The sequence below is a fragment of the Lytechinus variegatus genome, chromosome 3 (assembly GCF_018143015.1).
Source record: "Lytechinus variegatus isolate NC3 chromosome 3, Lvar_3.0, whole genome shotgun sequence".
Taxonomy (NCBI): Eukaryota; Metazoa; Echinodermata; class Echinoidea; order Temnopleuroida; family Toxopneustidae; genus Lytechinus; species Lytechinus variegatus.
In genome coordinates, this window is record NC_054742.1 from 50559551 (window position 1) to 50587395 (window position 27845).

General features: G+C 35.6%; 2 protein-coding genes across 2 annotated transcripts; both read right to left on the reverse strand.

Moving 5' to 3' along the window:
* Positions 1-55: 55 nt before the first annotated feature.
* LOC121412223 (MAM domain-containing glycosylphosphatidylinositol anchor protein 2-like) lies at positions 56-11810 on the reverse strand. Its single transcript, XM_041605129.1, has 2 exons — positions 11749-11810; positions 56-478 (listed from the first exon to the last, which is right to left on the reverse strand). The coding sequence occupies exon 2, from the start codon at positions 465-467 to the stop codon at positions 69-71; it is 399 nt and encodes a 132-aa protein (XP_041461063.1). The 5' UTR covers positions 468-478; positions 11749-11810; the 3' UTR covers positions 56-68.
* Positions 11811-17389: 5579 nt separating this feature from the next.
* LOC121411277 (collagen alpha-1(VII) chain-like) lies at positions 17390-27122 on the reverse strand. The gene is made up of 4 exons (XM_041603904.1): positions 26275-27122; positions 22799-22864; positions 21751-21789; positions 17390-19578 (listed from the first exon to the last, which is right to left on the reverse strand). Exons 1-4 carry the CDS (start codon positions 26885-26887, stop codon positions 19187-19189), a joined length of 1110 nt encoding a protein of 369 aa, XP_041459838.1. The 5' UTR covers positions 26888-27122; the 3' UTR covers positions 17390-19186.
* Positions 27123-27845: the final 723 nt, after the last annotated feature.

Here is a 27845-nt window from a genome sequence, read left to right on the forward strand (position 1 = left end):
ATGTTATAGAATCCGCCCCCGTTGCAATTGCGAAAACACACAACAATCAATTGGGAATTAATCATCAATCATTCTTGAATTCGGCAAAGGCCTTTATAAAAACTGTTACCAGAACACGGTCCCAAGGAGATGTCATCAATGGCCATATCGGAGGTATAGGTCAGAATCCGACCTTCGAAGATGAAATATCCAGCCTTCGATGTCGAGATAAAATCCGTGACCCTTATCTCCTTCTCGATCCAGCGATCCCCTTGCTCGCCACTCATCGACCACACCAAATCGCCCTTGTGCATGCTGGTCGCCGACTTGGAGAAGTACAAGTCGAGAGTTCCTACGTGGAGTCCGTACATGTGATAGGAGAACGCAAAACAGAGGTTCTTAGCCGTGCTGCTGTCAAGGTGGACGATGTCAGGTGATCGCATGATTGCGTAATCACCGGGTGATTGCGATGATGCCTCGGTGTACATATAGTGGCCCACTGTGAAACAACAAAAAGAACCCCGCTATAATTATTATCAAGTTCAAGTTTATCTAAACCAATCAAAACAAGATACATATTACACAGTTTAACAAAAAATGAGAATACATGATAGGTTTGGAACCCCATAGAAGCAGAGCTTGTGAGAGAGGAGCCCCTAGAACATTACAACAATAATGAGATGAAAAAATATATACAATAATAATCTAGAGAGTAAATAAGAAAAGTACATTCAAAAATCCACACACACACCTCAAACATACCCATATACACATATGGTTTGAAATATTTTGAGATATTTTTTCATCTTTCAATTAAATATTTTCGACATGAATTTTTAAAAATGGACAGTGTTGGACTGAATCTAAAGCTTTGTGGTAACTTATTCCACTCTTTGGTACAAACTATCATAAAAGAATTAATTAAAAGAGATTGCGGATAATTATGTTTGAATATAACCATCCCTGACCGTTTTGCATTAATTCTGCTTGACTGGCGATACAGGTATTTCTTTATAAGTTAAATAATATTTAGTTGCCTGAACACTTGTTTGCTTACTAAATCTGAACTTTTATTGTCTACTTTATAGTTAAGGTACATCATGATTCAGAAATATGTCTATATCATAATAATAACAGTACCAAAAGCTTATTTCGTCAGAAGTCTGTAAGCGCTCTACAGTAATGCAGCATACTTACCCTTTATAGCAGAGCAGCAGTTACGCGCTCATGCCTTCAAGAATAAATTCCTGCCATTTACCCATTCACCTCACCTGGGTTGAGTGCAGCACAATATGGACAGAATTTCTTGCCGAAAGAAAACACGCCATGGCTGGGATTCGAACCCACGTCCCTCTGAATGAAAGACGAGAGTCGTATAAGGTCGTAACCACTAGACAACGATGCCCCCAAACATGGTTCCCGTTTTCTATTTTTGCAGATTAATCGATAGGTCAAACGCTTTAATATACCTCCGTGTGGTAGCTGAATATTACATCGTTGAATGGTGTTAACAAAATCATAATGGCTTTCAGGTACAGCTAATTTATTCGTTATTAATCAAGTACTCCTATTTTCAATTCAATATGCAGCAGATGCTGCTTCCTGGATAATTTGATACAGGACTGACAACCCCCCCCCCCCCCTCTAGCAAACGTGACGAAAAAATCACTTGATATATTGACTTCTGTCTGGGATTGTAATTCGAAATGTACCAAAATTTACTGAAGTGCCCCCTGTTTGTAATTGGTATACATAGATTTTAAGTGGAGTTTGATAAGCAGTGAAATATACGCACTGTTTTGAGGATTTGATTTCTATCTTTGCAAATCAACGACCCTCGACTGTAGCGTATTTTGTTATACTCATGCATAATCGTCCCTTAAACCCCTTTTCCACTAGGGCCAGGACAGCGTCAGGACAAGGCGCGGAATGTAATAATTACAATCCGCGACCCTTCCGCAACCTGTCCGGACATTCCTAGGAGTGTCCGCACGCTGTCCTAAACCCTTCCTGGTGTTCGGGAAATCAAAATTTGTCCGCATCCAAATTTTGGTCGAGACCAAAATTTGGACGCGGATAATGAATTCCTGGCACCTTCGGGACCCTGTCCTGACGATGTCCTGATGATGTCCTGCCCTTCCTAAACCCTTCCGCGTCTTCCGGAAACCATCCGCAATCAGGTCAGCTTCAAGAAGGAAAGAAGAAGCCATGCGGATTTTATCAGGAACATGCGGATTGGAATAGGAAGGTAAGCGGACAGTTTCAGGAACGTGCGGACAGGAATAAGAAGGCAAGCGGACTGTTTCAGGAACGTTCGGACTGGAATAGGAAGGCAAGCGGAGTGATTCAGGAATGTGTGGATCCAATGCTAATATGTATGGAACGAGTACACAAGTAGCAAAAACCATTTGCAAAAGCACCAGATGGGGCAACGGGATAATACAAGACAAGAAAATTACAAAAAGTAAAGAAATACGGGGTCAAGGGGCCTAATTAGTATATACTAAACAAACCTGAGAACCTAGTATTTCAAGCAGTGTTTTAAACATAATTACGCGAGCGCAAAGCACGAGTTGATTTTTTTTTTTTGGGGGGGGGGTTACAGACTTGAAGAAGGAATATTTCAAGCATTTTCTACTGATCTGAAAAGTGGACTTTTAAAATATTTCTTGCAATAGTGAAACTGGCAATGATGTGAGCAGATTATTTTATTCTGTACTGAACATAAAAAGATGTTTCATGCAACGTTTGATTATGAACTAGATTATTTTAATGTACTCGACTGAAAAAAGGACCTTATAGGCAGCGCTTGACTTTACAAATAGGACAAATATCATAACAAAATTAATAATACAGGTGTAGATTCCAAACTGAAATTCAAGTGTATATTCCTATTACATTTTAAGCACTTTGTTCGATCATGAATGAGGTGTCATTAATAAGAAATAATAATAAATGGTAGCAAGTTTATAAATATCGCTTTTATCAGAACGGCTCAAAACGATTTACCCAGGATTCATTTCAATCCCGCATGAAAAGTGCACAATTTCCACACCCTGGGAAGCATTCCTTGCATTTATCCCGGTCTAAAAATTGCGCTGGCAAATTCAAGCATACAATAACTTTCGCTTCCAACCGGGTACCCATTTAGCACCTGGGTGGAGAGTGGCAAGGTATGCAATACGTCTTGCCAAAGGACGGTTTAGACCGCGGTGAGAATCGAACACACGACTCTCCGTTTACAAGGCGGGAGTCAGAACCACTACACCACGACTCTTTACAAAAAAATAGGCTTTCCTGAAAAAAAGTCGTGCACAGAGCATGTTTCTCATTAACATAAAATATGAGCGCGAAGCGCGAACTCACTTCTTTCAAACATCAAGGACGAAAAAGAAAAGACCTAAGTATTTTTCGTAAAAAATGAACAGCGTGCACAATCTTCTTATGATTAAACTATTGAAAGTATGAAGCGTGAAATGGACCATTATTTTCTACAAATTGAACTAGCTGAAACGCAGATATTCTCCCCGTCTGCAGGTCTGTCAATTTCTTCACTCTTCTTCCTTTTTCCCCCTCTTCTTTGGTTACTCCATTTTTCCTATTTTACGCAGTCAATAGGGCGTAGCGTTCGCATTCGGCCTCCTGGAATTGCCCATTTACATTTTCTTACTTAGTCTATTTCAATTGGTACAAGAGGAGGCAAAGGCGATTAGACACTGGATTCACATTTTCGTCTATAAATTAAAACTGATATTTCTAATCTTACACTTTCATAATCTCGACCAATTATTTTCTGTTCATTATCGCGATTTTTTCCTCGATTCTATTTCACCTTATTTCATTCATCTCCTTCGTTTATTCCTATTTCTTTTGTGCTGTTTGTATATCTATTTAAAACTGGGAGGGGTAAGCCAGCAGCAGGGAGAGGAGGGCCGCATCAGCACGGCACCCCCTTTTTCTTTTCCACCATATCATTTTTTTTAAGTTTCCCTTTCCATTTCACTTATTTTTCTTCTGTTTGTATTTTTTTAAAGGGGGAGCAAGACCACCTCACCCCTTGATCCGCATGTGCCTGTCGAATGCAATTTGCATCCTAACTTCCTGTTTTCTTCCTCTGTTGTAATATATGATTATGTATTAAATTGTAAAAAAATTATAAGAAAGTAATGTTATAAAGAGAGCCCCGACTTTGACATATGCAGTCTTTTTAAAGTTACCTTAGTTGAAAAAAAATCAAGATCCGAGATAATTTATTGTTATGTATAAAAATGCACAAAATCTGCTTTCAAAAAGTGAATACTACATTACACCGCTAACACACTTTCCTTTATCCTCCACATTTCAATCAAATAATGCGAGCGCGAAGCGCGAGCTGAACATTTTTTTACATTCCTACCTAAATACTGGGCATTCTAAGCACCTTTTAAAAGCATGAACAGGAAAGGAGTATGACTATACACTTGATGTGAGCGCGAAGCGCGAGCCGAAACGAAATTCGACATATCACGTTTTGTAAATCAGAAAAAGGATGGATAATTGGATAGATGGATAATTTTCCTACATTAATAATAATATTTGGTAATCTGATCTGAAATTGGCACAAGATTCGTATCTAAATAAACATGCGTGCGTGTGTTTAGATCCGGACCTAGAATCAGGAACTTCCAATTACATTCTTTATTATAATATCAATAATAAGAGCGCGATGATCGAGCTAAATATATTTGATTTTCAGATCTAAAAAAAAAAAAGAATTTAAGCGCAGTTACGAATTGGATATTGATCTCGCTTAATAAATGATGCGAGTGCGAAGCTCAAGTTTATATTTTTATCATTACATATATTTTGAGTAGCAACCGGGACATTTTAAGGTCATTTTTTGTCTTCAAATGACTATGATGACTATCTTCCTAAGCGAGATATGAAACTTGTCGATATTCCATTCTGAAAAAAAACGGACAATGATTATTAGGAAATCATGAAAATATTGTTACATGACTTATTAATCAAATGAGGGCTCGAAATTGATATTAAGGTCAGATAACTGGACATTTTGTAATCATGAATAGGATACATGGGTTGATATATTTTTAACAAAAATAATGCGAGCGCAAACTGTGAGCCGAAAATTTTAATAAACTGTCATAAAAGAGGAATTTAAAATAATTTGTTACAATTGATACAGGTATACATAACTCCCCAATCAAAATGCAAGCGAGCAGCTTTAGCTGATACTATTCACAATCAGACCATCCTAAAAAGGGATATTTAAAAAAAAAATATGGAATACACGAAGAGAATAGTTTTTTGACAAATCAAATAATGCTAGCGCGCAGCGCGAGCGGAAAATGTTCATATTTAGACCATAAAATATAGTCATCTTATAGAAAACTATAAAATCTATTTGTAAATCAAACAAATTGAAAACTTAATTTCCGAGAAATGTTTTGTATATTTACTTCAAAACTTGATCTTTTAAGCTCAATATAAGTCTATTGAGCAAGTTATACATCTCATAGATTAGGCAATGCGGGCACAAAGCGTGAGCGAAAATTTAACATAGTGACATGAAATCCCCCCCCCCCCATCTTATATAATTCACTCGTCTTTCTCCTCTTGTTTTTCCTCTTCGTTTTCTCTTCTCTTTTCCCTTCTGGTTCTTTTCCCTCTCTTTCCATTTTTTATTTTTTTTCTCGTTCCAAATATTGGGGAGGGGGGCATTTGATATCAAATGCCCCCCTCCAAAAAAGTGAGGGGACGCGTCGCCCCTGTCCCCCTGGGATGTCCACCAATGTATGCAATTTGATTTGAAATAAAAGAAAATCCTATATAGTCTTTGTAGTCGAAGAAAACCAAAATAACACCCCTAAATTCATAAAAAAAAATATATGGATGATAATTTTCATGGAGTATTCGCAAGTTGTCCGATTGTCCTAGTCCTTGAATTTACCACTCGTGACGTTGTCCTAAATGTCTCCGGTTCTTTCCTAAGGCGGTTTTCCACTAGGGCGCGGACAAGACCAGGAAGGGTTGCGGAAGCTACTTTTGTCATTTCGGCATGCTGTCCGCAACCAAATTCCGTAAAAGATTATGCAAATGATCTTGTCCTAGGACACAACCAGGACTGTCTGCGTATTGTCGTAGGTCACTCCTGGGACTGTCCTAGGACAAGATTATCTAAATAAATTTGTCGGCGTTCGGTGCGGACAGCATGCAGATCGTATAAGGACAGAACCGGAGACATTTAGGACAACGTCACGAGTGGTAAATTCAAGGACTAGGACAATCGGACAACTTGCGAATACTCCATGAAAATTATCATCCATATATTTTTTTTATGAATTTAGGGGTGTTATTTTGGTTTTCTTCGACTACAAAGACTATATAGGATTTTCTTTTATTTCAAATCAAATTGCATACATTGGTGGACATCCCAGGGGGACAGGGGCGACGCGTCCCCTCACTTTTTGGAAGGGGGATATCAAATGCCCCCTTCCCCAATAGTTGGAACGAGCAAAAAAGAAAAAAATTGAAAGAGAGGGAAAAGAACCAGAAGGGACAAGAGAAGAGTAAACGAAGAGGAAAAACAAGAGGAGAAAGACGAGTGAATTCTCTAAGATGGGGGGGGGGGGGGGATTTCATGTCACTATTTTAAATTTTTGCTCACGCTTTGTGCTCGCATTGCCTAATCTATGAGATGTATAACTTGCTCAATAGACTTATATTGAGCTTAAAAGATCAAGTTTTGAAGTAAATATACAAAACATTTATCGGAAATTAAGTATTCAAATTTGTTTGATTTACAAATAGATTTTATAGTTTTCTGTAAGACATGTAAGATGACTATATTTTATGGTCTAAATATGAACATTTTCCGCTCTCGCTGCGCGCTAGCATTATTTGATTTGTCAAATAACTATTCTCTTCGTGTATTCCATATTTTTTAAAACAATATCCCTTTTTAGGATGGTCTGATTGTGAATAGTATCAGCTAAAGCTGCTCGCTTGCATTTTATTGGGGGAGTTGTGTATACATGTATCAATTGTAACAAATTATTTTATATTCCTCTTTTATGACAGTTTATTAAAATTTTCGGCTCACAGTTTGCGCTCGCATTATTTTTGTTACAAAAATATATCAACCCATGTATCCTATTCATGATTACAAAATGTCCAGTTATCGGACCTTGATATCAATTTCGCACCCTCATTTGATTAACAAGTAATGTAACAATATTTTCATGATTTCCTAATAATCATTGTCCGTTTTTTTTCAGAATGGAATATCGACAAGTTTCATCTCTCGCTTAGGAAGATAGTCATCATAGTCAGTTGAAGACCAAAAATGTCCTTAAAATGTCCCGGTCACAACTCAAAATATATGTAATGATAAAAATATAAACTTGAGCTTCGCACTCGCATCATTTATTAAGCGAGATCAATATCCAATTCGTAACTGCGCTTAAATTCTTTTTTTTAGATCTGAAAATCAAATATCTTTAGCTCGCTCATCGCGCTCTTATTATTGATATTATAATAAAGAATGTAATTAGAATGTCCAGATTCTAGGTCTGGATCACACGCACGCATGTTTATTTAGATACGAATCTTGTGCAAGTTTCAGATCAGATTACCAAATATTATTATTCATGTAGGAATATTATCCATCTATCCAATTATCCATCCTTTTCCTGATTTACAAAACGCGATATGTCGAATTTCCTTTCGGCTCGCGCTTCGCGCTTGCATCAAGTGTATAGTCATACTCCTTTCCTGTTCATGCTTTTAAAAGGTGCTTAGAATGCCCAGTATTTAGGTAGGAATGTAAAAATGTTCAGATTATTTGATAGTTGAAATATGGAGGATAAAGGAAAGTGTGTTAGCGGTGTAATGTATAGTATTCACTTTTTGAAAGCAGATTTTGTGCATTTTTATACATAACAATAAATTATCTCGGATCTTGATTTTTTTTCAACTAAGGTAACTTTAAGAAGACTGCATATGTTCATAGCAAAGTCGGGGCTCTCTTTATAACATTACTTTCTTATAATTTTTCTACAAATTAATACATAATCATATATTACAACAGAGGAAAAAAACAGGAAGTTAGGATGCAAATTGCATTCGACAGGCACATGCAGATCAAGGGGTGAGGTGGTCTTGCTCCCCCTTTAAAAAATACAAACAGAAGAAAAATAAGTGAAATGGAAAGGGGAAACTTCAAAAAATGATATGGTGGAAAGGATAAAGGGGGTGCCGTGCTGATGCAGCCCTCTTCTCCCTGCTGCTGGCTTACCCCTCCCAGTATTAAAGAGATATACAAACAGCGCAAAAAGAAATAGGAATAAACGAAGGAGATGAATGAAATAAGGTGAAATAGAATCGAGGTAAAAAAATCGCGATAATGAACAGAAAATAATTGGCCGAGATTATGAAAGTGTAAGATTAGAAATATCAGTTTTAATTTTTAGACGAAAATGTGAATCCAGTGTCTAATCGCCTTTGTCTCCTCTTGTACCAATTGAAATAGACTAAGTAAGAAAATGTAAATGGGCTATTCCAGGAGGCCGAATGCGATCGCTACGCCCTATTGACTGCGTAAAAATAGGAAAAATGGAGTAACCAAAGAAGAGGGGAAAAAGGAAGAAGAGTGAAGAAATTGACAGACCTGCAGACGGGAGATATCTGCGTTTCAGCTAGTTCAATTTATAGAAAATAATGATCCATTTAACGCTTCATACTTTCAATAGTTTAATCATAAGAAGATTGTGCACGCTGTTCATTTTTTACGAAAAATACTTAGGTCTTTTCTTTTTCGTCCTTGATGTTTGAAAGAAGTAAGTTCGCGCTTCGCGCTCATATTTTATGTTTATGAGAAACCTGCTCTGTGCACGACTTTTTTTCAGGAAGGCCTATTTTTTGTAAAGAGTCGTGGTGTAGTGGTTCTGACACCCGCCTTGTATTAACGGAGAGTCGTGTGTTCGATTCTCACCGCGGTCTAAACCGTCCTTTGTCAAGACGTATTGCATACCTTGCCACTCTCCACCCAGGTGCTAAATGGGTACCCGTTTGGAAGCGAAAGTTATTGTATGTTAGAATTTGCCAGCGCAATTTTTAGACCGGGATAAATGCAAGGAATGCTTCCCAGGGTATGGAAATTGTGTACTTTTCATGCGGGATAGAAATGAATCCTGGGGTAAATCGTTTTGCCCCTGCTGTAAATCGTTTTGAGCCGTTCTGAGAAAATTATATTTTTTTATATTTTATAAATTTATTTTATATTTATAAACTTGCTACCATTTTTTATTATTTCTCATTAATGACACCTCATTCATGATCAAACAAAGTGCTTAAAATGTAATAGGAATATAAACTTGAATTTCAGTTTGGAATCTTTACTTGTATTATTAATTTTGTTATGATATTTATCCTATTTGTAAAGTCAAGCGCTGCCTATACGGTCCTTTTTTTCAGTCGAGTACATTAAAATAATCTAGTTCATAATCAAACGTTGCATGAAACATCTTTTTATGTTCAGTACAGAATAAAATAATCTGCTCGCATCTTTGCCAGTTTAATTATTGCAAGAAATATTTGAAAAGTCCACTTTTCAGATCAGTAGAAAATGCTTGAAATATTCCTTCTTCAAGTCTGTAACCCCCCCCCCCCAAAAAAAAAAATAAAATAAAATAAACTCGTGCTTTGCGCTCGCGTAATTATGTTTAAAACACTGCTTGAAATACTAGGTTCTCAGGTTTGTTTAGTATATACTAATTATGCCCCTTGACCCCGTATTTCTTTAATTTTTGTAATTTTCTTGTCTTGTATTATCCCGTTGCCCCATCTAGTGCTTTTGCAAATGGTTTTTTATACTTGTGTACTCGTTCCATACATTATTAGCATTGGATCCACACATTCCTGAATCACTCCGCTTGCCTTCCTATTCCAGTCCGAACGTTCCTGAAACAGTCCGCTTGCCTTCTTATTCCTGTCCGCACGTTCCTGAAACTGTCCGCTTGCCTTCTTATTCCAATCCGCATGTTCCTGATAAAATCCGCATGGCTTCTTCTTTCCTTCTTGAAGCTGACCTGATTGCGGATGGTTTCCGGAAGACGCGGAAGGGTTTAGGAAGGGCAGGACATCATCAAGACATCGTCAGGACAGGGTCCCGAAGGTGTCAGGAATTCAATATCCGCGTCCAAATTTTGGTCTCGACCAAAATTTGGATGCGGACAAATTTTGATTTCCCGAACACCAGGAAGGGTTTAGGACAACGTGCGGACACTCCTAGGAATGTCCGGACAGGTTGCGGAAGGGTCGCGGATTGTAATTATTACATTCCGCGCCTTGTCCTGACGCTGTCCTGGCCCTAGTGGAAAAGGGGTTTAAACTCAGAGCTGATGTTCAAATTTTTTTATCAGGTGTCATTGGTGCAAGCTATATATACCAACTAGACATCACTATACCTGTACAATGTATTTTGGTGTTTTTTAATCGTTTTTACAGATACAGTCAATTTGTCGAGTTTCGTTTTCTGGGTATGGAAAACCTGTTTCTGTTTTAAAGGCATCTGGAAGAAGTATTCAAGTTTAAAAAAATCAGTATATCCAGTGTTTATTTAGATACAAAATAAGGTCTGCCTGATAACCACCATGGATTTGTTAGCATCAATTTACAGATCACATTTAAACTACAACGGAGAGGTATGTAGCAGCGATTTTCCAGGAGAGCATTTCATCAACATTTGTGTCTGTCAAGTTATTAGATCTGACAACTTTCCTTGATTTTGATTGGCTGAGAAGTATTTTTACTATGGTAACTGTCGGACAAAACAGGACTTGTCGAATACAACGTCCGACAAGTTCTTTCATGAAACACTATCCAGAATGAATATTGAAAGTATGAACTATAATATTCACATGCCAATAACAGGTGTGAGGTTTATACATATACCTTGAACATAAGGTAGACATATGTCAGATCAAATAAGAAATAACAATGATTGGGCAACTAAATATGATGAAAATTCGAGGATTTAATTTCTACCATGTTTATGTAAACGTTTGAGCCAAACTATGTTATTCTATATTGATAATAATGATAAACTTTAATGCTAAAAGGATTCCACGTAATTACGTTTGAATACTACAGGCCCTATGCCCAAAGTGCTGTACATATTATTATTTCAGGTACTGTAATTAGTGTTTTTCCCAAAAAAATATATGAACCATAATGTATTTTCAGGATCATCTTCGTCACAAACCTATAGGAAAGATATATAGTTGGTCATATCAAATAAGAAATAGAAATAAGGGAAACTAAATGTGATGAAAATTCTAGTTTTTTTTCTGCCAGGTATATATAAACCTTTTACCCATTATGTTAATAATAAAATCGTTCTCTAGTGCCCATGACCGTTATATATCAAAAGAAGGCCATACTCTTGTACATTATAATCGGGTAGTGCCAAATGAGAACGATCAGAAGTTAAAACAATACCGTCCAAGCCCTCTGTTTCAATATTTTATTGTAATTCCCAATTATTAATTTATTTTTTAAATTTTATTGATTGAATTTTTTCATTTACATTTTATTTCTAAAACATTGTTTTTATCTATTTGTATTTATTCATTTAGTTAGTTTGGGCGAGGGGCAAGATCATTTGTAGTTATTCAATATATTCATAAGAGTGTTAATACCAGTTTAACAAATCCCTTCATTCGATGGGCCTGTAATACATGTGACATTCGATATCTCTGTCTGACTTACATGTAGTTCGTAGAGTATGGTCTACCTTGGGTCCTGTTTGTTGAGTGGATGTAGGGCCACTATTCCTGATCCAGTCAAACATATCATAGTCTGATGAGAGTTGCTCCCATCCACACTCGTCAATCTCAAAATCACAGTCCGTTGAAGCTAATCAAACATTCAAACAAAATGAAATAATCAGCGTCAGTTTATTTTCAAATGATGTAGGCTAATAACAATCGACTCAATTAATTCAACTATGTAAATGTATATCAAATTAGATTATTCATTCATCAAATATTTCTAAGTAGTTTATTCTCATCTCAATAATAATTCATTTGATTTAACATTAATTCATCCAGTTTGATACCGATTCCACTTCGATGTGAACGAATTCGAGCATGACTTTTGGTTTGAACACGTTTCAATCAAAATGCTCCAAAACAAGATGATTTCTAAGGGATAGCATCTCTTGCATTTGCAATTATAATAAGAATAATAATTATAACGTCATATTTTTACTCAGGGTAGCCACTTCATTTTTAAAACTGTTCTCCCTGCAGCGGCCCCTGCTTAACATGATAATGTTATCATCCAAATAGCTCATAGGCGCACCAGAAGCAAATGGGGGGGGTTCAGACACCCTGCATTGTAACAAAAAAATATTATCTAATATTATTCCTTACATGGAGGAAGTCACTTGCTTCGACTTTTCAAAGGAATAACAACTTCATATATATGATACATGTACCGGTAATTCTTTTTGTTCCGAAGAGAGGTACGTATTTTTGCAATGTGATTACAATATTCACAAAATGGAATTGTCATTCTATGACACATTGTCAAACTACACGGTATGTTGGAACTATTTGTCGGAAGAAACGTTTTGATAAATTGTCTTATAATATTGATTTAAATTTACTTTAATGTTGCGACTTACTTTGAAAGGGATAACTTATTGACGAAAACGTTGTTTCATTTTTTTTTTTACAATGCTGTTTACTATATTTATATATTCTTAAAGTTTAAACAACCTCTATTTCTTTAAGATTTTAAACTACTAAACAACTATACTGTACAGTTGATACAGTAAACAGTTTTGTATAAACAACAACAACACCAACCAAAATACGATTTAAACATTTTATTATCAAGCGTTTTCACTGTGTATTTGTAAATGTTATCAAATCAGTGTACTAATTTTACATTTTAGTATTTGCATCGCATTGAGGGAAGATGCAATAGTATTCTCGCTTCAAACTAGTAGATTTTGCAGAAATTATCAGGTTGCTTTATGTAGGCCTAGATGATTTCCTTGGACATATTTAGCAGAGACGAAGAATTCGATGATTTCGCTTTCCCCGCTGGACAAATAAAAAAGTTGATATTATGACCATTTTATAGTATGTACCCCCCCCCCCCCTTTTTTTTTTTAAGAAAAATAAAATTTTGACGAGAGAGCCCATGTTTATTTTCTGTATTGGCCCGATAAGATTTTTAGTGGGAAATTGTATTTCATTTTCTTCCAGTGTGATATTTAATGTACACCTATTATGGCCAATTATCCTGAAAGACCATATGGAAGAAAAATATATCTTTCATTATGGTAAAAATGACATGCCTGAAAAATATAAAGGAGAACTTAAGAGCGCATGATAAAAAAAATCAAACAAACGCTTAAAAAATTTCATTAAAATTGGATGCAAAATAAAAAAGTTATGGCATTTTGAAGTTTCGTTTAGTTTTCTTTTATGCACAACTCAGTGACATGCAAATGAGTCAGTCGATGATGTCCATCACTCACTATTTGTTTTGTTTTTTATTGTTTGAATTATACAACGTTTCATTTTTTACATATTTGACAATGAGGACCACCTTGACTGAACCATGTAGTATTAGACAATGCTAATTCCACATAATAGGGATTAAGCGTTGTTTCCCTTGACAATGAAGAGAAAATTAGAATATTTCATGTAATGAAATACAAAAGAAATAGTGAGTGGATGACGTCATCAGTCTCCATACCGACCAGGATGTGCATATAACTGTTTTGTGAAAATAAGCGAAATTTTAAAATGTTATGAATTTCTTATTTTATATACATCCGATTTTGATGAAATTTTCAGTAATATGCTTGTTGAATTTTTCTTTTTATTCAAATAAACTTTTTGTTGGGGTGGACTTGTCATTTGTCAAAAATGTAGAGACAATTAGGAGAATTGAAGGAGAACTTATCAAAGTGGCTAAGGAACCCGAAGACAAGGGTCAATAATTGGATTGCAAGATACCATTATCGCTCGTAAGAAGAGGTCATTTTTGGTGCACGAAAAGGGCATTTACCTTAATTGAACGTGTAAAATAGTTCAATGGTAATGAAAAATGAACATTTTTTTCAAGGAATAGAAATTTATCTTTGAGAAGTAAATGCTACGCGCCTATCTTTTCGTAAAACTTGTTACAATAACAGTTAAAAGCTACTGAAATCCTTTAATCTGACTGGCTGATTGTAATTTTGTTATAAAGATTGTGTATTTGTCATTATAAGAAGTCTTTATATGGAATAGGACCCATGAGAGTGTGTGATATCAATGTGAGATCGGAAACGTTTTTATTTATTTGGATTATCATTGTACATAATTTTGGTTCTTTGAATTGTTTATTATTAGATTAAATATATAAAAAGGGAACAAGTGCATAGTTAACAGATTTATTTCACTCTAAAAAGCAAGAGCTTCGTCCATTTTTAAGAAAAGAAAATTAGTAATTATATTATAAAATGATTAGCTTTTCGAAAATATCGATTTTTGTTTCATCAGAACATCAATATTTTGGTGTCAAATTCATTTCAAGTAATGTTACATCTGAACATCTATAGCAGGCCACCTCGAGAGAGAAAGCGAAAAAAGGCTACTTACCTCCATTTTGTACTGCATATAAAAGTAGCACCACTAATAATGGTATCTGATGTTTCAAGCGTAAATCCATTATCCGTGGTCATCAGCTGTCTTTTCAGAAATGTTACTCGACAGAATGAAAACTAATCAATATCTCTTTATAAACTCTTGCCTAGTTTTTGAATTGTCATTCAACTGATATTCTTATCGACATTCCTAGAGATATATATCAATATTGCATTGTATTTGAAGGGTTTATGCAAATAGTTTAGACTGTTGTTATGCCAGCTGGGGGGGGGGTCCGGCAAGCATATAGTGCTCAAGTCTCCAAAACTGTGTATCGTGAGAGCTTTTCTGTTGACAAAGGTACACATTTTCAGATTTTGTTTTTAGATAGTCATGTTTAGAGAAACAAAAATAGAATGAGGCGAAATCGGAAAAGAAGTTCATAGTGAACAACCCATTGCCCATTTTGCAAGATTTATTTTACTTACTGATTGATTGATCTATTTTGTTTATTTATTAATTGGTTTTGTTTATTTGCTTGCTTGTTTGTTTGATTGCTTTGCTTATCAAAATAATATTATTTCATTTTTTATTGTTTCTTTCTACTTTTAAATTCATATTTTTACTCCATTATTCATCATCATTTTAGGGAATAGGATGGGGATGAACATGCTATAGATCCAAAATACAACTGCATGGTCAGAATAAATCATTCCGCCAATGAGATACCACGAAATCTGTGAATACAACCCATATTACCGTAGAGGGCAACCTGTATGTCATGATTTCTCTCATATTTTTATGTTTGCTATACCGAGGTTTTTACCTGACTGATAAGAAAGCACGAATGCCTGTGAGCAAGCATCCAGGGGACCACATAAGAGCATTCACTTTCCAATACCACTCCCTTTTCCTTCAATTCTGTCGTCTGCTAAAGGCTACCCCCCCCCCCCCACTTCACTTTTTAACTGGAAGTAAAAAAAAATCATCCAGACCGCACGCTCCCGATTACTATCTGTCATTCGTTAGCTGGTATTAGACAGCTACCAGAACGCCAAATAACACGAAAGAGCCACCTTCCAATCACAAGCACACTGATTAGGGTTCATTATCAAAACACGTCCTCGATCTTTGATTTGTTAGAAAACAAAGCCAACACGAATTGAACTTCGATAAGTGTTTTACAATCTTCTTAACAAAGATATTTCAATGTGTTTTGTTAAATAATCAAAAAGTGAGAAGGTTAAGGATACATTGCACAATAGTCGTTATCAATTTTGTGTGCGTGCAATTTGGACTTATCTTTCCAGAGAATTAATAATTAATAGTCCCCAATTAGGAATTAATTTCAATGATGTTTGATTGTTTTGACGTGCTATATTAGTTCTTGTTATAAGCATTTCGTTACATTTAATATTAACATTATTTCTATAATTATCATTGTCATGATAATTATTATTATCATTATTTATATCGTTATTATCATAATCACCATCATTATTGTTATCATCAATCATCTATCATAATAATTATTACAATGATTATCATCACCATTATCGTCGTTGTCGTTTACATCTTTATCGTCATAATCCTCTAAATTATTCATCGTTCCTGGATCTTTGTTTAATTTTCTTTGATATCTTTCAGCCTTTTTACAGTCATCATCTCCTGAAAAAAAAAGAACTAATCTTACCAACTCGTATACTAACTTTGTCGCACAAAATATAACTGACTTTTGAAAAGGACGCTTTCACAGAATGACTAATATTTAAAACTCTTTATTGTTTTAAAGACAATATATTTGAATAATGAACATCACAAACGTATGAGAAAGTAATTGTATCACATTTTATCTCGTATGAAAGTATAAACATTGAATTTCTAGATTTTAAATGAATCCAAACTACCATGATAAGAGACTAAACCAAATAAGATTCAGCAATATTATTCAACAAAATTTATCTTTTAATATACGTAATTCCAAATGTTAAACATATTTTGGTTCAGTTCAAAATTATAATCCAAAGAATTTCGGAAACTCGATTTCATCAGAATACATAAGATGAAAATTTAGATGAAAATGAATAAAATCAATATAAAACTTGGCAAGCTTTGACGTTATTTTAATGAAAGGCACATTACTGGTGAATTGGTCCAATATGAGAAAATGTGCGCAAGCATGCATCTTTGCCCAACATTCATAGACATGTTTTTTTAAGACTACAACATTTTAAATATGGATTGATAAAACCCAACGTGTTTTAGAATTCCTGTTAAAAGTTCGACCAATAATAGTGATACATATTGATTATGGCACAAATTTGCTCAGAAAGAACCAGAGTTTGGGGGTTTGAGTAACATTTTTGGGCCAGACACAATATTCACCAATATCATAAACTTACTGTTGACCAATAATATAATGAGTATACTTTCGTGCATACTTTTGAATGTAATGTGTACGTAAAAAAATCCTCCAGACTTCTACACTGAATCATGAAAAAGCTCTTAAAACTTTTGTCAAAATAATGTCCGTAGTGAGAGGCTCCGAAATTACATGATATTTGCATCTAAAGCAATGGAGGTGCTACGGGGTCAACAGGGGATATGATCTCCTATGATTTTTGTTTTAAGTGATGGGAAAAGGAAAAGGGGAGAAATACGAATGAAAAAAAGAGAGGCCTGGGTTTGCAATCTTTATCGTCTTTAAGAAGTCCCCCCCCCTCCTTTTAGGCCCTGATGTGCATAACAGAACGATGTTTAGTCATTTCGAAAATGATTTTATTTTCAAATCATGAAATAGAGAACATTTCAAGAAGTGACCGAGACAATAAAATTAATCAATCCAAGAAATCTTCCAAGCCTTGGCATGCATCAAGAAATATAACGGAAGCAGTAACAAACTGAATGAAACTAGAATTGGTGCCAAGGTTGCCACAAAAACATTAATCACAAGCGCATTGAGGTAGTATTTTTGTAGGCGTGGCAAGGGGGGTGGGGGCAAGCCCCCTCCCTTAGCGCCGCATCTGTATTGGCCTTTCTAAGGCGGTGCTTTATAAAGCTGTAGGTTAGGTTGAGAAAAGGGCGTTTTCACACCGCGAAGTAAAACAAATCCTAGAACACAGCAAATATATTGAAAATACAAGTCAATAATGGAAAGCTGGAACGTCTTTGTCGAAAATTGGTGAATCGAAACAGAAGTTTCGTCCAACGTTTCGCAGCTAACGAAAAATTGGAAGTATGTCGTTTGTCCAGAATTCATGACGAATCTGCTGTTTCGATTCACCAACCCTTGACAAAGACTGCATTATCATGAAAGGCATTTGACAATACATTATCTATGTCTCCGAAGGCGCTCTGCGTCACGGTTTCGAGAGCTCAATGGGAATATGAACATGTCGGGTGCTAAATCAGATAGTCAGTATCTTTTTATTCGCATCAGCTTAAGTTAAAATCCAATCTTTGTAGAATACAAATGTTATTGCCTTAAAATGTGCATAGTTTAAGAGAAACTCATTACGGTTTAAGAGTAGTTGGTTAAAAGACAAGGGATCTCTTATTGCGTGAAGTCTGCGTGGTTACTTACAAACAGCAAACTGAAAGTGTCAGGATCACGCAAAACATTGAGTTAAGGTCTTTGCCTTGATAGGGAATTTGTAGTCCAATTATTCTTGAATTACCCCAGCCCTCATTATAAGCACACTGATTGCTTTGGGGACATCACTGAATAAAACGCATAGTAATATACCCTTTGTTTCTCATTAAAGATCATACAATCTGGACATTATCATCATGACTATTGTAACTGAACTAGAAAGACGTATTTCATGTCTGGTCACCTTGACATTCTGGAACCTATCAGCTAATCACAGAGATTCTATAGGTTAGAATTGTACTTTGGTCACGTTTACCTGGATTGATCCTAACTGTCAACATCTCTACAACAATCTATGGTCATGATTACGAAGCTTGAATATTAATCTGAATTTTAATAGTAAAAATGTTACTAGTACTTAAAATCGAGTGAAGAAAAGAGTTCCATTTCAAAGAAACTCGACTCATTTTAATAATAGTAATGATAATAATAATGCTAAACTAAACTTTTGATAGCAGACGAGCAGAACATAATAGGTATTCTGGAAGATGTCCATGAAGTAAAAACTCTGTCGGCGATCGATGAGCTTGAAGTGGTTGAGATGCACCATTTTTAGTACACTGGAAGAAACCATTCCCCTCTTGCTCAATATAGTATTGATATATAGTCCCAAAACATTTTTGCCAGACTCTCTTTTTTTTCAACCTGATTTTTGTCTAAGCAAATGTTGTGGCTGTTAAAATAACGTAACTCAATTGTAGTTAATAACAAAATATAGAAAGAAACTTTGGGTAAACACACCCAGATAGGAATTAAGCTCCATAAAAGAAAAAAAAACTTCAGCAAGGAGAAGAAAGTCTTATACATTTACGCAACCGTGACAAAGTACGGGAGGGACGTTTGTCAACCGAGTTTCAGATCTTTTGAATGCTGGTTCAGTGATGATAAGTGATGAACGTTTCATAATTCAAACGCCTTCTTCTTTGTCTGCTATATCAGCCATTGCAACTGCCGTTGATCCCTCGGAGACTTCTTCGGAAGCCTCGCAATTAACGCGGACATCCGCAACCGCGTCGTTGCATTCAGCGCGCAGCGGTTGTTGCTCCCACTGCGCATCTGTCCGCGTCTCTACGCCGTCTGACAACACGATGACGTTCCCCGCCGTTCGTCCACCGTCGAGGCCCCTTGCAATCTCCTCTTCTGTTCGTTTGGTCTTAAATGGGCCTTGTGGACCACGAATAAGAGCAATGGCGACCAAGGTAACCATGAATGTAATGAAGACAGCTACAGTTATATACATTCCAACGTAATTGAAGTCATCGTCTTTTGTCCCTGGTGCGGTCATATTTTGACGGATTCCTATGTCATTAGAAGGTAAATATACGAAAAAAAAAGTTAATTAGATTTGGTCAGCTGTGTACATCAAATAAAGTATTCAACAATAGACGATTTCCCTTTGATTTTAATCATGAAATAATGCTACTTACCCTTACATAAGAAAACATGATTGCTATCACCAGAGCAATGGCATCATGGTCATGAATGAAAGGGACTTAAAACCGCGAACCTTGACTGAAATGCAAAATCAGAATCACTATAAAAAAAAACAGTTCCACGTGGCACCCTTTATACATGTTATAGCTCAAGTCCACCCCAGAAAAATATCGATTTGAGTCAATATATAAATATCAAACAAGCATAATGCTGAAAATGACATTGAAATTCGAAATGAAATAAGAAAGTTATGATTTTAAACTTCCGCTTATTTTTTTACTAAATAGTTATATGCACAACTCAGACATGTCAGTGATATGCAAATGAGAGCCAGTGATGTCCCTCACTCACTGTTTCTTTTTTTTTATTGTTTGAATATATAATACTTCAATTTTTACAGATTTGACAATAACGACTAGCTCGAATGAAGGAAAACATGTTAAAACAATGGTAGTTCTACATGTTCAGGGAGGAATAAAATATGTTTCACACAATGAGGATAAAATTCAAATATAATTTTGCTCTTCGGCGGCGGTACGGCGAGTCGAACACAACCTTTCAACCTTTTTTTTGTATCATAGTACATAGGTGGTTTGAATAAAAATGAATAAAACGGCTGTTTTCCACTTACGGCCGCCGTAGATCAAATGTCACCGAAGTATCAATGAGAACATACAGGTGTTTTCACAATAGCGACTTTCAAGGCGTATCTGATTTTTTTTCTTTTTTTTATAAAGAGACAGCTTTCCTGGTTTTTGGTTTTGTTGGCTGGTACCATGTGTTAGAAAATGTTTTTCAATGAACATGCTTTAGATTTGAAGCAGCAAAATTAAGAAACAGACGATCTTATGCCTAAAATATGTTATTATTTTGATCCGCACACTTCCGCACGCACAATAATGACCTCAACAACATTAAGAGATAAACGCTCTGTACACGGTTTGAGCCATCATATATCTCTGGAATATTAGGAGGAAAATTTGAAAAATTGGATTATAAATAATCGACGATCAAACACAATATTGCCTCTGTCTTAAAATATGCATACATTTTCCCAAATAAAACACATGGAACTAAGATTATCAAAGGTAAACCAGAACTGCACATTGATTTTCCAGGATTTATCATCTTCTGTGCATACAGTTTGTGCAACGAACTGCAACTCATGGCCTTATCGACGGCAGAACAAGGTAGGATGAAAGTAGAAAAAATATGAAGAAAATGTTATTCAGAGCACAATGACGGACACATGTCAGTGAATTCATTAACAATGTGATGCTTGTCCATTCTCATTCCAAATCTTATTTTGATGTGTATATATGTTTTCTTTACTTATGTTTTCTTTATGTTATGAATTATATGTTTTTTGGTATTTATGCAGAGCCCTGTGGAAGACCAGCGATTTTTAATGAATATTTTAATTGTATATATTGTGTAATTTTACATATTTGTTTTTATAAAGCTGAACAGGCTACTCTGGATAAAGATGTGAAATAAATAAATAAATAAAATAAATAAAAATAAAATAATATTATAGGTCCATGGTTGAAAGAACGTATGTTACAATTAGTGGTAGGTTACCCCATAATTTGGCTAGATTGGCTAGATGAACATGTAAACAAAACGACAAATAGTCCCTGATATCGTTAGCATCATTATCACCCTTTTCCATTTTTTTTATTGTAAATTTCATTCAGTTTAATCAATGTTGAGTAATAAATTTTTCTACATAACTATTGTATGATTTTGTGAATTTATATTGGTTATAAGTGGTTAATTTTTGTTACTGAATTTATCCATTGTATATGATTATGTTAATACCATGAGTATTTGTACGATGATTTGTATTGAACTGAATGATTAAAAAATGCTATTACAAAACAAAAATTATGTTACATTAATAAATTAACTTCGTGGTAAAAACTCGGACCAAAGTGTTGAAGGGCATACACTGACTGTAAGTAAGAAAAGGGGTGCTTTATACGAGCGAATAATTTATTGAAATAAGATTTAGATGGGAGGCGGGAGACAACTTACCAAGACTTTTGACGGATTCTTGCTCTCCAGGCTTTAATCCTGTAAACAAGTGAAAAAGATAGCTTTTAGATGATTGACGTTTTATTTTCCCTTAACTCCGTTTACTTTTAACACCTTAAAGCCGTTGAAAGGCAACATGCTTCGTTCTCTCAAGGGGAATATTATTTTCATAATAATACAAAATATACTCATGGACCCTAGGGTCCATGATATACTCGGTAATGTCGAGTTGGAACATTATACCATGTAGGGTCCATGATTATACACATGCAATATGTGGGCGCGTGTGCACGTATGTATACGTATAGAAACAGTAATGTTTTTCTTTTACTGAATTTATTTCATTATTCAATACATGATGATTATGCCGATTATAATAAATGATAATGATGATTATGATAATTCCGATGATTTAATGATAACTTATGTTTATAATCATAAAGTACCATTTCATTTTTTTTAAAATGAAGCTCTACCTGGGCAGGGGCATTTGTACACAGCATCCCCACTATTTTGAAAGTTATTATAGAGATGTATAGGCCTATCCCCCGGTTTTCTACGCCCCTAACTATGAACACATATCTCTTCTATGTGACCTAGCTCTGATCACATCTGTTTTTCATTGTAGAATACAATGTGGCGTACCGGCAATCCACCAATTTTCAGGGCTTTAAAACTCTTGAAAATATTATTCTCAACATGCAAGAAATACAATGTGATGTTTTAAAATGATAAGTTTGCAAACAGATCTTTCCGGAGATCTTTTCTTGTCGTCAGATACAATTCGCCAATCTCTTGTTACTCTTCGTTATTTCTCTTTAAAGTTGGGGGTACATTTTGCCTTGTGCGTCCAGCTGGCGGTCGCATGCAGTCACACCAAGAGAACCGACTGTAGACCGATTAAAACTACTACATTATTCCCATTGGATCGTTTGGAGTTGGTTTCGTTGGTGTGGCGGGGGTATTATCGTAGTGGAAATGGTAGTTTCCGTCCTCAAGGTCGTTCAAAGATAATCGTGATGAGAATCTAGTTTTGTTGTAATCTTACCGGAGTTTGTGCCTCTGTTCGAGCCATTGTCGTCAGTTCCTGCAGCATCGTCGCTGTGTATGTGATCTATTATAATTTAAACGAACAAAAAAAAAGAAAAACACGTGAGAATTACAACAAAAGCAATAAATGAAAAAAAACGTCGTCAGTTGAATGAGATCCAGATTCGCCATGTATTTGTGAAAATATTGTGCGCTAAAATAAGTACCTTGCAGGGGGTTCCAATAAAGATTGCATATACGCTAATAGTTTCTTTCACGTCTTAAGATATTTTAAGAGCAGTGCATCCCTTCGTGATGGGATTTAAAAGTCGATGGTCAAAATTTTCTCAAGAGTTCTTTTTAGTCAGTATTAGTTACAATGATTACACTGAAGTACAATTTAAGCACTTCTAAGCCCAGAAAATAATTATACTTATAATTATAATTATCAAAAGAGTTGCGTTTAAACGCAAGTCAAAATATCAAGCACAAGTCCCGAATACGGGTGCTTCATTGGCTGAAAATATAGTTTCGCAAGATTTTATTAGTTGCGTTTGATTGCAACTCTTTCTGCAACGGGCCCCTGGTGCCCATATCATTCAATATGATTGGCTGATACTAAATATTTAATAATTAATCGTACTTTTTCTTTTACAAGTCTTTCCGAGACATATAACGGGAAGATCACTATACACAAATAAAAATGTTCGCGCTTCGCGCTGGCATTACTTGATCAAAGAGAAACGCATCATACGAGTCTCTGCAAACAGCCTTTAAAAAGTCCCCCTTTCAGATCTGTTTATCAAAAATATTCAACTTGCATCAATTGTTACAGAGAGGGACTTTCTTATTCAGTGGTAAATGTTTAGCTATGTGAATGATTTTTTTATTTATATGCATGTATTTTGTGCTCATTAATTGTCATTTTTTTTAAAGAATTATCATAAATTATTTTATCAGCCTCAATCCTCAGCCTCAAATCTCAAAGTAATCTCTGTTCCATTCTTAATGGACTTCATATCTCAAAGGTTGTGTTTTTTTTAATTAAATGTTCTATAACTATGATTAATTATGTTGCAATAACTTGATTCTAAATCTTTATTTCATAACTTCATAATAGAAATCAAATCTGAATTATATTTCTGACCTTTTGTTGTATGATTTTAAGTTTAAAACAGTTTTTCCCCCAATACACAATTATCTGAATCCCATGCTAGTACTATTATCTACTGAAATCTCACTTATGCATGACTCAATCAACCAACTGTTTCTAATTTATATGTGAATATTTTTTTAAGTGTATAAACAATCTTCAAATGTAAATAATATTCAATGTAAACTTTGCACAATTAGTCTTCGGACTACAGCATTGTATTCTGTTTTATATCTAATAAACCGAATTGTATTATTATTCTCGCACACAGTCCTAGTGCATTAGCAAGTCATTACGTCAAAAATATCGGCACGCGCTTCGCGCTCGAATTTATTGTTTTGGTAAGAAACGCACCTTGTTCATGATTTTAAAAAGCGCTTAAAATTGTTGAATTTTCAGGTAGAAAATAAATACATTACTGTGTCCAAAAATTTCAGCTCGCATTATTCGTTTACATTAAGACTCATGAGACCGCTTCCTTGTTTGTAAGAATAAACCTATTATGTACTTACACTTCAGTATATAATAAGGTCTACCTCTAACCCACTCCCCCACCCAGTCCGTTGCTCTTTGATCATCCAATCAGGGTAAATGAGAATCAAAATACCCCCCCCCCCCCGTTGATATTGGCTAGGCTATATAGATCCACCCCGAGATTTCGAGAAAATGGCTGTTACACGCATATGAGCACATATGAGCCAATGACTTTTCAAGTTGAACTCAGGCGAGGTAAAAAACGTGAGACATGTCGGAGGTTTTTCTCTGTGACCTTTGGGGTCAAACTTTGAGGGAGGAGAATGGCTCAGATAATACAGTACGTAAACGTATATATACTGAAAAGGCATTATAAAGTTGATTTCTGGAAAGAGGATGATAATAACGTATTTGCAAATAGTGGATGGGCGTTTCTGTGGGCAGTGGAGACGTGCCTCTATGTTTTTGCAAGAACCAAATAAAGAGAAGAACAAAAGAAAAAAAAAGAAAGAACAAAGAACAATATCGAGAGGGATGTGGGTCGAGTAAAAAAAAATCTGTATTTATTACCCCTGTGTACAGTATCCAAGTATAGCTACCATACAGTCAACTATTGATTGATTAATTCACTAAATGTGCAACTATTATACTTGTAAATCAAATCAAAATGGAATGTAATAATTTTACTGGAATATAGGCCTACATTTGGTAATGACTGATATATGATTAGACATCAACATTACCATGCAGATTAGGCCCGATAGTTTTCATTATACTTTTCCATGTTTAGACTTCTTGCCAAACACTTTATAATTACATATAATATAACGAAAAGAGCAAATATTATTATAGATCAGTTGCCCTATCTAAGTTTTTTTAGTACAATGGAAAATAACAGGAAAATAATAGAAATACAAAGGAAAATAACATGAAATAAATACCAAAAGGATGACAAAGCAAAAACGCTTAAAGCGATGTTAACAGAATATTTCACACAAAAATCATTTAAGCGTGAAGGGAGAGAAATATAGTTTGAAAGTCATATTCAATTCGTTTGTCCTTTCGTTTTTAAATACTTTACTCTTATAGTTTTAGACAACGACGGGATACAGGAAACTGGATTTTAGATTGATTTGGCTGGGTCTGTGACCTTAATCTCCGAACGAAAAGAAAAAGCTTTCACTGGGAACTGCAGAGGTTACAGACAAATGTTCATGTTCACACCATACTGGAGACAGTCATATTACTACTGTTATTTCATCCACTGTCGTTTCATAAAATAAAACTTGCTCGTCTGCTGAATCATTTGCATGTAAAAAAAAATATTGATTATAATAATGCTTTGAATCTAATGAAGCTATTGATGGGATAGAAAAAAAATAACCCAAAGTAATATTTATAAATCCCGGCGGTTAAACGTAAACTTTATGTCTTTACAATTTGGAAATACAAGTTGTTTTCTTTCATTGAGCATGACCAAAATCTTTGGAGTCTCTGATAAGGGTTCCTTCTTTATCAAAATGTAAACAGCTTTTAGATTTGTTTTTAATCTACATATTAATTAAACTACAACACACGTATTCAATGGGACGAATACACAGTTAAGTTTCTTATTGATTTAAAATGGGTTTGGAGTAAAACTTAAATAAGGTGTAGGTCCAAATCATTTGAATTAACTTGATCAATATACAGATCTGCTTTTTTTTATTGTCAATTAATTGGATTGAAAGTTTAGATACTTGGATTAACTTTAGATGGTCTTTAAGGTCGAGTGCACATGTAAACTTTGAATCATCAGATGTTTACAAAAAACCGTAAATTCAGTTAACTTTGCAAATTTATTTACAATTGAGCCACAGAACACCTACCTCCAGTCGAGTCATGGTGAAATCCATCGTTGATACTTGCTCCTCGTCCGTCTCCACTGTCGTATAGCGGACTTGATGAGTATGGCCCAATGGCTGGATCCACCCCATGACTACTTCCAGCCAAATCGGGGTCTCCCATTTCGAGACCTGGATCGAAGTCAGAGGGTAGAGCTCCCCATCCTTCTCCTTCCTGAAAACTTGGCTGGGGACCTGGATCTCCATCACTGGTTCCTAATTCACTGCCAATTGGTGGAAATACCGGTCCTGATGCGACAGCTCCTGTATGGAGGCCAGGTGCAGGTGGGGGCATTCCCCTCCCTCCAATGGCTCCTGGTCTCCCTGGGTAGTTACCTCTAGCTCCCGGTGATCCTGGTCCTACTGGACCTGCTGGAAAACCTCCTCCACGACCTCCTGGCAATGGACCTGGCAAGCCTCCCCCAGGTGCTCCCGGTCCTCCTGGACGTGGATACCAAGTTCCTCCTGCATCTCCTGGGTACCTTGGAAATTGTGACCCTTCGTCCTCCTGCTGGCTTGAGAAGATCTGACATGTCGTTCTTTCAAGTGCAGTTATAACAAATACAAAGGGGAGCAGTTTGTTGGGCAACATCGTCATATTTTCGAAACAAATCAAAATCCGAATGGAACCGGGAATACTACTCTGACTTTCGACCCGCACAGTGAGAATAATTTTTCGTGAGTATCCGTAGATGGAACTGTAGCTGTACTGGAAGGTGCAGATACACACACACACACCCGCCGCGCGTGAAGCGGGGTGAAGAGATTAGAATGGGAGTTCAAGAATAAAACAGCTGCACTATTCGTAGTTTTAACTGATAGCTTACAGATGGGGTGGTTGGGGGCCATGGACACACAAAAAATCACGACCGAGGAAAAGAGGAGAAAAGGAACGAAAATGGGTGAATAAGATAATTTTTCTGAGTATTACAAAATCAGATTGTTAAATTTGCATTAAACATGATAAGGTTTCGCATTTTGCTCCGCTCGCTTCGCTCATTATCAGTCCGTTATGAAATTTTACCCCATACGCCATGTCTGACCCCCTGTTTGGGGGGGGGGGGGGGCTCCTACTGGTCTGGAATATATTTTTATATGGTTTTTTATAAACTGAAATCAGGGAGTGGCCGTCATAAGTCAATTGCTTTCTGATATTAGCTCACATTCACTTTATGCTTTGTATTGTCATATTTACATATGTATAAAAAAATTGATTTGAATTTGATTAGAAGACTATGCAAGCAAGGCGATTTTCAATAGACGGGAGCAACAGATTACATTGTATTATAAATATTGATCATTGTTATTGAATCATGCCCGTGTTTTTAAGATGTGGTTTCAAGGAGGAAAACCCAGAAAACCTCAAGTTATTACCATTTTCATACAGTATGATCGACGAATTACTTGGGTTTTTATTATTATTATTTGCTGAATCCAACAGGTATATATTTGTCTGTATGATTGTGAAGTGCCTGCACAAAGTAAAATTATATTGAAGTGAATTAATTTTTGCCAGATCGGTATAACATATTACAATCTTTGGAACTTCGTAGGAA